The sequence below is a fragment of the Bactrocera oleae genome, chromosome 4, assembly GCF_042242935.1.
Source record: "Bactrocera oleae isolate idBacOlea1 chromosome 4, idBacOlea1, whole genome shotgun sequence".
Lineage (NCBI taxonomy): Eukaryota > Metazoa > Arthropoda > Insecta > Diptera > Tephritidae > Bactrocera > Bactrocera oleae.
In genome coordinates, this window is record NC_091538.1 from 54,154,573 (window position 1) to 54,166,190 (window position 11,618).

Consider the following 11,618-nt stretch of genomic DNA (forward strand, 5'->3'; position numbering starts at 1 on the left):
TTTTTAGTACTAATGGCTGATAAACTTTCAAAAATGACAACAAGCAATCAGCAGATGACCAAACCTTTTGTGAAACTGCCTAAATTTATAAGTGCCTATCTGAAAAGGTTATTAAAACATGAATGAAGATATACAATGCATGCCCTGAACCTAAAAATATCATCATAAAGAGCGAGGAGACGGTCAAAAGCTTGTTAATCTCTTGTTGGTTGAGATCAACACACAGATACCATAAATAGGGGATATGGCTCGATCAAACTAAAATATTTAAAACAAAAGGAGGGGAAACGACATTGGCAAAAGGGACATTTTCGATATATACATCATACAAGTTGATTACATCCTCTCATTCTTATTATACCCTGAATGGGGTATATTAAGTTTGCCACGAAGTTATAGTTCCCAGAAGGAAATGTCGGAGACCCTATAAAATATATAAATGATCACCATGACGCGCTGAGTTGATTTAGCCATGTCCGTCTGTTTGTATAACTAGTCCCTCAGTTTATATCGGACCACCATAGCATATATGTAGCTTTGATTTCTATAGGAGCTTTGAAATTACAGAAGGTACCGATTGAGATTAGAGTAAATCAGTTTGTGAGTTCTTTTATAGTAGGAGAAATATTCTGTTCAGTTAACCCTAACAAAATAAAAAACGAATAGTTTTTCAGAATTTTACAAAGAAAACGTTTTACGGTTAAATTTGCAAGGAAATATTCATAGTTGTAAAAATTAACTTTAGATTTCGAGAGTATGTTGTTTTGGATGTAACGGAATACCTAGACCTTACTTGGGGGAAAGAGCAAAATTAACTGTCATCAAAAATCTAAGATCCATGAAACGATTTGTTCGTTGGGGTCGGTTAATAGGGAAAGGAGGTGTTCATGCGGGGACCCTTTCCATGCAGGACATATGTTTAGTATGTCAGGGTGTATTCTTTATAGGTAGGATTTTAGCTGTTTGAATGGAAAGCAACCAAGGTTTAAGTGTATAGAGCCTTACGCTTCACTCTATGTTTAGTTTAAGAAGTCGTTGTTTTTAATTTAGAAAAAAATTACAAATTTCTTCGTATATATTTTTTATATGAATTATTTTATGGTGTTATAATAACTGGAAAAAAATGTTAAGACATTAGAAACTGGATATTGAAAAAACAAAACACCGGTCAAAATAAACTTACAACAAGCTGAAAGTTAGTGAATATGTTGAAAACATGATTAAAAATTGTAAACTAAAAATATCGTTCCGATATGTGGAATCAAGGTCAAAGGTGAAAAAAAAATTTTACGCGATTTTTAGGAATGCAAGTTATATAAAAATTAATTTATTCGAAAATTGTTGATTGATAAAGTTATATATAAAAAAAATTTTCTCAAAACTTTTTTCCTAAGACCTATCGTTTCTGATATTAAGAACATACTCACTATCTTTCAGCTTGTTGTGAATTTATGTAAACTCACTCCTATTTTCTGTCTAATTTGATCGGACTAAAAAAGTTATATTCAAATTAAATTTGTTTTCCTATCAAGTAAAACTCATATAAGAGTATGTACAATAATAAATTCTCCTATCCATTTTCCGAGTTTATGAAATTTTGTGATTCAAATTCTTTTGCCGTACTAAATGTATACTTGATTTTCGTGTATTTTTCACTGTTGTTTTACGCTCATCAGTTGCTTACGCTTATGTAAATAAAAAATTAATTCTTTTCAGATTTTTTATTTTTTTTTTTGTTTATTAAGTTTTGTAACGAAATTCGTATTTTCCGTGTAGATAATTAGATACGGCATTAAATGTTCGAAATCCTACTTTTCGCACACCTTATTAACCATATGAAACCGCTCTTCCCCCTCACTTACAGGTCACGCTGGAGGAGCAAATGATTTGCGGCGCATTGCAAACCCTCAACGAGGAAGCCTTCGAAGATGTGGCGAGCAGTGAGCGACCCAGCCCATCGGGTTTGCCTACAGGTGAGATGTTAGCTGCAGCTGCACAACTGCAATTAGCGCCCATACGCGAGTCATCGGAATTCGGTTCACCGTCCGATGACCTCAAATTTAATCACTTCCTACAGTATGCCAACAATAACAACTACGGCAATTTTCATACACAACAACATAATCACAGCGACAGCACGCATTCGCTGCAAAGTATTGGTATTGGTGGTGGTGGTGGTGGTGGTGTTGTCGGTGGTAATAACACTATTCATATGGGTAATGGAGGCACTGGCGTTTTTAATACTGGTCATGTTGGTGGTGGCATTGGTGCTGGCGACATGTATAAGTTGCGTCATAGTATTGTTGGTGATGCCAGCACCCAAGCTGCCGTACAATTGTTGGCTAATCAACAACAACAACACCAGTTGACAGCTGGTGGGCATGGTCATCATCGCAATCAGCGCCATCACTCTGTAGGTGATGATTTGCTCTATGAATCCCTAATGCCACAACAGCAACAACTGCGTTCGCCTATACAACAACAACATCAGCAACAACAACAACAACGCAATACAGTACCAACAGTTGTTGTCATACCAAATACAAATGGTGATCACGATATCAGCGATACGCCTCTATAGTAAAGCAAAGGGATAGATTTCAAAATATTTATATTTTCGAAATTTCGAACATTCTTTTAGAAAATACGCAATATTACGGTGCCAGTAACAAATGCAATTATCTAAACTAGTACATACATAAAACTATACATATATATATATATATATATTGTATTGTGAATATCGGTCACAAACCCTCCCAGTACTGCACCACTAATAGCACACATGTTGTTGGCACAGAACCGTACACACACACATACACACGTACACTCAAAGGCACTTGAAGTATTAAAATCTTTGTGTATATTTGTAAGGTTACAGCGCCATGGAATGCACTCAAAGCCCAAAAAGTTTTAGATTTTATCCAGTCTTGTCGCGTTATATAAAAACTGTTATTTGAAGCTCAATGTAGCGCAGTATTAAACCCCGTCTTTGTGTAGTAGCTGCTTTAGTTTCGATTTTTGACATAATTTTTAATGCATTTGACGAGTTCGTAATATTTGAAAAATGCTCATTAAAATTGCAACAAATAAATTTTAATTAAAAAAAGACAAGTATATGTAAGTTAAAATCGATATGAATATTTTTTAAAACTGCAAATGCTTGACGATTATTGTTTCAATAAGAAAAAACGTTAGCTTCGGCTGCACCGAAGCTATAACACCCTTCACAGGTGCTTTTTATAGCGTAAAGATGTATAAAAAGATCTTTATCTTGATTTTGATCGGTCAGTTTATATGGCAGCTCTATGCTACAATGTTCCAATCTGAACAATTTCTTCAGAGATTGTAGCGTTGCAGTGAATAACAATTTATGACAAGATTATTTGTCAAGTAAAAAAGTTTTCCATGCAAGCACTTGATTCCGATCGTTCAGTTTGTAAGACAGCTATATGCTATAGTTGTCCGATCTGCACATATTCTTCAATTCAACAAATGTATGTAATAAAAGGACATGTGCAAAATTTCTGATCGATATATCAAAAACTGAGAGACATGTGCGCATTTATACAGAAGAACATGGCTAAATCGACTGAGCTCGTCATACTGATCAATTAAATATCATATATACTTTGTACGGTCTCCTTCAAAACTTAAAATATTATAATTTTTAAAATACCACTTCTCAAGAAAATTTATTTTAAAAGCGATTTTGGGACCTTATACTGAATACAGAAAAAACGCTATTGAACCAAACCAATTTTTTTCGAGAATTTAGGAAGTCTTTTCTCCGTTTTTCAAAGTTAGCCTCCCAAATTGAAGTATTTGCCTTCGAAATTGTGCTTATTGAATTTATCAATATTAATTATAGCATACAAGTTCTTAAAAAAGTTAATTTATTATATATAATATATTAAAAATGCTATAAGAGCCTTATTCTCAAAACACAATCGAAAAAGAAATATATATAATAAGGAATTGTTAAAAACTTTAAATTTTTTGTCGATTTAAATATCTAATATCTGTCTATCTAATTTAAAAACAATTTTTGAGAGATTTTGATACCAAAAAAAAATTTTTTTTGTTATTTTATTAATACCTACAGTATTTCTGAATTTTTATTTTGTGAATAGAGAATAGAGCTTCTAACCAAGCTTAATATATTTTTCAAAAACTCTTTAAATTTAAAGGTTTGGCTCTTCGATTAATTGAATTTATGTATTTATAGAAAGAAACCCCGTTTGTTTTGGCATAGTTAAAAATAATTAGACGTCTACCACATATGCACAATTTAGCTACATACATATACATAAATCATATGCTATGAAGCAAACGAAAACTCAACTCTACATATTAAGGTTACATTTTAGAAAACCAGATCAACCACAATGGTAATTAATTTACAATAGAACAGTTGTAAAACTATAAATCACAGATGGAAAAGAACAAACCAAACGACTCTGCTCTTCAAATAGAATCTTAACAACAACTATTTATATTTTTTTACTCACTTACATATATACTTTTGTACATGCTTGCATGCATATGAATCTGCTTATTTGAACTAAAACTAAATTTTTATTAAAAAGAAATGGCTACATTAATAATTAAACGTTAAAGAAACAACAAAACTACAAACATATCTCAAGCTAAGCTTCACTTCAAAAGTTGTAAAGGCCTTTAGGTTAGCTGTGAGCATTGCGTGTGAGAGTTATTTGAAATTAGGCTGCAAATTGGCGTTGCAAATTTAATAAAATGAAATACAAATTATAAGAAACGAGAAAAATTTGGTGTTGAAAAAATTTAGAACGCTTTAAAGCATTAAATAAAAATAATTATGAGAATTTGTCACCTACACAACACAACACAACTGTAAAAGTACAAGTACAGTATATATCTGCGTTGATTTTAACTGACCTCTTACCCATAATGTTGATGGATTTTTAAGCGAAGCTTTTCCATATAAGAATTTCACTGGAAGTTCTCTCAAGAGGCAACCTTTATTAGAAAAGATTTGTTTAAATTGCAATGCGGCCATGATATTAAGTCTCGACCCACCGAATGGCAGTTACAAAATCGTCTACTAATATAAAAGCGAAAATAACTACAATCTCGCAGCAAAAATTCAAACGAACTAATCTTTAGTATGTTAGATAGGGAAAATATGATTTTATCGGTCTAAGAATAATCTATTAACAAACTAAAAATGTGTCTGAAAGTATATATATACATATATGTCATAAAAAGTACCAAAAATGTATGCTAACCGTGAAAATTTTGTTCAACGATTGTTTTCATACATTAAAGTTAATTGATGATTTTAAAATCACATTCCATTACATTTATTGGCAGACACAAGTTATGTATGTATGTTAATAAAAGTTGAATCACATAACTTGCATGATGACTGGAAATTTTAGTTTAAATTTTTTTTGTACAATAAGCAAATGGAAATATTTTTTAACTAATTATTGAAGTTTTTACTGAGTTTATATCGCATTGCTTACTTTTTTTATTACCTTTTTATTATAACTCAACAGTATTTTATTTGACTTGCAATTTTAACAGATTATATTTTTCACATATATTTTTATGCACACGAACATTACACACACATACATATACCTACGAATGTTGAATTAATTAACTACATACATTATATTGCATACAAAAATATTTGTTACTAATAATAAAGTGCTGATGCAAACATAAATAACTTAAAAAAAAAAACAGAATATCACAAGCTATAACTCTAGTGCAGCGAGCTTTGAACCTACATATTTTAAACTAATTTAATGCAAAGACTTAAATTAAAAACTATCATGAATGCATGTTTAATTGTTTAAGCAAAAATAACCCTTTCATAAACTATAAAAAAATACACATACAGCATATGAAAAAAGTATGCATACAATGAATAAATGTTTGTGAACCTAACCGATGCCTAGAGTACATACAAACAAACATACATAGGTAGTTACACACAAATAGTATAATATCATGTATAGACTTACTAACTGTGGTAGCGTTACATAAATATAATAAAAACATGCTAAAACTAACTGTAGAGTATTGAAAAAAATAGTAAAAAATAAATAGAAATAAAAATTATGATTCAAATGTGTTATAGCAAATATATAAACTATGCAAAATATACTAACGTGCGTTAAAGAAACAATTAATTATAGTATTAGAAAACAAAAACAAAAACAAAAAAAATATAATAAAAATTTGAAATAAATTTTACAGTGTGCTGTGTTAGTTTCATTTTTTGGGCGATACGCTGCAATTATTCTGGCTGTTGCAATCACAAAATCATTTAAATTAACTTATTGCATACATATGTACATAATATTATTATATACTTTGGTTTTGGCTAGCTGCGCCTGCGCTGCCTTGCGCACTCCTCAATCATTTGTTTTTTTTTTTGGTGTTGGTTGTGCTGGTGGTTATTGGTGTTGGGCTTTTTTCCTTTTTGCCATTGCATACGCTTTGCTGCGCCGGCGCTTTTCGTTCTCGGTTTGGTCACAAATTGAATTGTATATAAGTATGTGTTTATGATTTATTGTATTGTAATATTATACCAATATATGCAGTTTTCTATACATGTGTACATACATACTAGTATAACCCATTAAATTTATTTATTTATGTATAATCAAACAAATTATATTATATATTTCTATATATACATTTATTTAAGTCGCACTAGTGTTTAAATATAAATATTGTATATTTTTAGTGATTTTGGGTTATAGCTAAAAATAATGGTATTAATTGATAATATTTCAAATAATGAAATTGACTTGGTTAAGATAATACTTAAATCATACCCTACTATGAATGGCAATAATGATAATAATTATGATTAACAGTAATAATACAAATAACAAGAAAAAACGTTAATTTTGGTTGCCCCGAAGCTATAATACCCTTCACAAATGAAAAAGTTGCCTTACTTGAATTTGATCATGCAATTTGTTTGGCAGCTATAAGTTATAGTGGTCCGATCTGAACAATTTCTTCAGAGTGTATATTGTTGCCTTGGATAATAATTCGTACTAACTTCCGTGAAGATACTTCGTTAAATATAAAACTTTCCCATACTTCATACTAGAACTTGATTTTGATCGTTCAGTTTGTATGACAGCTATATACTATAATGGTCTGATATCGGCGGTTTCAACGAATGAACAGCTTTTTGGGGAGAAAATTACTTGTGCCGAATTTCATATTGATATCTCAAAAACTGTGTACTTAGTTCGCGTATATACAGACGGACATCGCTAAGTCGACTCAGCTTCCCATGTTAATAATTTACATATATACTTATGTACATATTACATACTTCCGGTCTCCGACGTTACCTTCTGGTGGTGACAAACTACGTGCCGAACTTAATACACCCTGTTCAAGGGTATAAAAAAATCATAAATTTACTGATCCACAAGTTCAAAAATATTAAGTATTATGTTTAAAATCAAAACTATTTTTAGAATACGTGCGTATGTGTATACGTCAATACGCATAAGTATTATAAAATGTATGTAAAAATCGATTCCCAAAAATTCGTACATAACCTAAAAATTATTTGGAACCGGCTTTTAATACTTTTATAATATTTATTTAATTCAAGGCATTATTTATTATATGAAACAGCTATATTTATGCATACAAAAAAAAATATGAGGGTCTTTCAATATATGATAAATATGCTTCAAACGTCAGAAATACTGTTTTTAGAAACCGAAATCTTCAATATACATATGTACATATAATTCTCATATTTTTGAAAAAATTCTAATTTTGCAACTACATTTTCACATATGTTTTTTTTTTTAATTTTTAAGTACCATGTATATAAATGACCTTATGTGATAATTATAACGCCAAAAAACGAAATTTCAAAATAATATAGATACAAATTTTTTTAATAGAAACTTGGAAATTAAATCGTCCTATTACTGTACTAGTGGTTTTTGTGCCATAAATTAGCAACACTTCCTTAAAGGTCTATGTAAAAATTTAATGACATTTTAGATTTTTTAAAGTCATAAGACTACGTTTGACCCCTCTTCTTTTTACGAAATATCGAGAAAAAAGAATTTTTTATATATATTGGGAGTTCATATAGAAACCGTTACATAACAACGTACGCTCTAGAAAGCAAGATTTGTATTTTATATTTAGGCCAGATTTTACGACCTTTCTAGGTGAAAATTCGTAAAAATTCGTAATGAAATGTGTGACGGTTATCGATAACTTCAGAATTTAGATTCAGACTTCTCATACCCAAAAAGTTCTAAACACCACTAACGCCATTAGTATCCAGTTGGTGAAAAATCCCTAAACTCGCTAACTTAAGAAAAATTAGAAAATTATTTTCAGCTATAATTAAACTTTCCCGAAAAAATATGATTATAAAAAATAATGTTAAATAGTAATAGTTAAATAGATCCAGTGTGTATTTGTATGTATAGAAATTTGTAAAAATTTTCGTTAATTAATATGCTTTAGAACTAGAAGAGAACTTTTTTATACTTTAAACCTAAGTCGTGTCATCAAAGTTGTGTATTTACTCTCTCTCTCTCTCACTCTCTCTCTTTCTCTTTATTAATACTTAAATCTTTACATCTAAGTCTCCTTTCAAACCTAATAAACCAACTACATATATGCCTGCATGTTTACCTTAACTATCTCCGTAGATGCCGAACTGCAGCTAATCAGTAGCACACCAATGCCACCAGCATCACCGGTAGCACAACGACGCGATTCAATACTGAAACATCAGAACAGTGTTAAAACTGATAAGCGTGTCAGCATCAAGCAGGGTAGCGGGCAGAAGAGTGGGAGCAGCAAACTACAAATGACATCCAATTTGGAGTACATCTCGGAGAAGCCCTCATCACTCTCATCGTCTGCATCAACGTTGCCTTCGAGCGGCTCAACAACGTTGGAACGACGGCCGAGCAAAACAACAGGTATACTATTACAAATATTTTTAAAAACATGTAAGTATACTAGTAATGTGTGTTTTTTTTTGCATACACAGGTCCGCGCCCCGCCTCATTGGTCATCACAAAGCAAGACAATAAGGGTTCACAATTCAAATTGGTACGTTCATCGTCGGTTGACTATGAGGATATCGAGAGTCAAGTGCCCTCGGCGCGCTCAGCGAATAAAATTATATTAGCTGAACACCTGCCGGAGGATGAATCAGCGCCGTTAGTCTTTACTGTACACAAATGAGCAAATTCAGTGCCAGATCCAGCAATCAGCTGACTGATTGTTGGCTTGAAAATAATATAAATAAGCGATGTTGTGTCTAAGGAATGCCTTCACAAATGAAAATGAAGAAAGGAAAAGGAAAACAAAATGTAAAAATAGCAAAAGATAACCTAAACTGCAAGAAAAGGTCACAAGTTCAGTTATTCGCTTTGTTGTGGCGAGCCATTTTGTCATGTCGAAAAGCTGCCGCAGAATTGTCACAAAGCAACTTTTATTTTTTCTATAGAAATATATTTCAGTAAAACTGATTTTTTGTGTAAACGAATAGTGCTAGCTGTAATGCTTTATCTATATATAAGTAGTACATTTATTTATAATCAAATGTGTGTTTTGTATGTGTGCACTCACCAGCATACATACGTACACATACATATATATATATATATTTTTCAAATTTCAATTTCGTTTATACTATATCGATATACAAAATAATTTAACTAAATATTTTCTAGTATATTAATTATGTATTGTGCGCATATACCCTATATATACATACATAGATAATTATATATAACGATTTGTATATGTATAACGATGTATAACGCTTTGTGTATATCCAATACTTAATATTTAACTAAATGATTTACAACGATGCCTAAGAATCGAGTGACCCTAAACGTGTATTTATCGCATAATTTGAGAAGAAAAGTAAAAATAACAATAACAAACCCAATTACATCGTTAATATCGTTTGTTGTTGATTCTGTTTACTAATGAAAAAAGTATAAAGTGTATAAATTCATAATTAAATGAAAATCAAAACGTTGCTCCTCAACAAAAAGAACCAACCACAATTTACCAATTAAGTATTGTTAGTTGCAGAAATTATTAAACAATAATAAATTAAATAAATTAATAAACAAAAAATGGTGAATGTCACAAAAGTAGTTAGTAAAACATATACAAAGATACAAACAAACACACAGACATACAAACATACTACATCTGCACCTATCAATTATAACATACGACATTTAACGGAAGAAAAGCTTGGCTAGCTTGCAGCCAGTAGCAATTAGATTGTACTTAGCAGAATTGAATGATGTATGAGAATAAAGATTTTAAAATGCAGTTGCAAAATATTGACTTAGTTATTTATTTTCTTGTAGCGAATTTATGAAGAAACTAAGAGAAGAAATATTTTTAAAGGGGTTAGGTTATGAGATGTATTCAAAAAATAACGGGAAAGTAGAAATTTTGAAAAAAAATATTTATTCATTTGTCTACATTAATGTTGTCGACTTTAAAATAGCCCCTAATAGATATTATAAATTTATGCCAGCGCTTTCTCCAATTGTTGAAACACTTTTCATCTCATCTATCTTGCAAAACGACGGCCTTTTAAGGTTCTCTTTATTTTTAGAAATAGGAAAAATCACACGGAGCCATGTCTGACGATTATGAAGGCTGAGGCAACGTTACAGTATTTTTTTTGGACAAGATTTCACGAACAAATTCTTTGATCCATTTCTTTTAACAAACGCAAATCGCCAAGCTCATTAAAACACGTCTAACCTTAGCGGCTGCTACAGACAAAGTAAGCAATAAATACAGCTGAAAATGTTTTCGTACTTTACGGGCATGTATATTTGTATGTACATATATCAAGATAATAAAATGGAACTCCAAACTCGCGAATTTTAAATTTTACAAATTCCGTTATTTTCTAAAGAATACTTCGCATTTTAAATACCTTTCCAATGTTAACCAATTTTTGAGGGGTTTAGATGGATCTAACTAGCCTCTTAAAGGGAAATTATTTGAAAAAAAATCTTAAAAAATAAAGTTTCGTTTAATTACTAGAAGAAAGATTAACTTTCACTTTCATAAATTAGTGTTTTTGTTGTTAGAGCACGTAACCAACCAAAGAACTCACTTCAGTCTTAAAAAGGTAAAGTACATCGGTTTGAATTCAAAGCCATTAGACTTTTTGCCTTACGACAAATTTTCGCCAAACCGAACTTTCTAAAAAGCAAGGCAATTTTTCCGACGAAATACGAAACTAAGTCCCGCTACTCACAGTACACCTATTCTGTTATTAGGCATATCAAGCGAAGTAGGTGTGACATGCGCACTGGTGTTTTTTGGTGAGCTTATAAAGTTCAAGACGGTTTCATGTTTCATAAAGTCAAAGTCACTACAGAGAGGTATATACATTCAATTTAATATCCGAAAGAGAATGTAGAGAAAGCCACATCCGAGCAAAGTAGAGAAAATATGTCAATCTTCACCCCCTTTGCTAAAGTGGGAGATACATAATGATTTGACATTTCAGTTACATGATATCCTTGTAGTTAGTAATGATAGTTGAAAGAAAAAAGTTGAAACAA

The 11,618-nt window shown here is 31.1% G+C and overlaps 1 protein-coding gene across 7 annotated transcripts in view; it reads left to right on the forward strand.

Moving 5' to 3' along the window:
* Positions 1-10,368, forward strand: part of Arms (Ankyrin repeat-rich membrane spanning) — a 79,119-nt gene extending 68,751 nt beyond the window's left edge. For 5 of the 7 annotated variants that reach the window (XM_014239580.3, XM_014239579.3, XM_014239581.3 and 2 more), the window contains 3 exons: positions 1,865-1,973; positions 8,706-8,981; positions 9,053-10,368. In XM_014239580.3, coding sequence (XP_014095055.3) covers positions 1,865-1,973; positions 8,706-8,981; positions 9,053-9,249 — 582 coding nt within the window. In that variant the 3' untranslated portion in view covers positions 9,250-10,368. Of the gene's footprint in view, positions 1-1,864; positions 6,242-8,705; positions 8,982-9,052 lie in introns of those variants that run through there. The other 2 variants (XM_014239576.3, XM_014239578.3) reach the window with 1 other exon arrangement.
* The last annotated feature ends 1,250 nt before the right edge of the window (positions 10,369-11,618 follow it).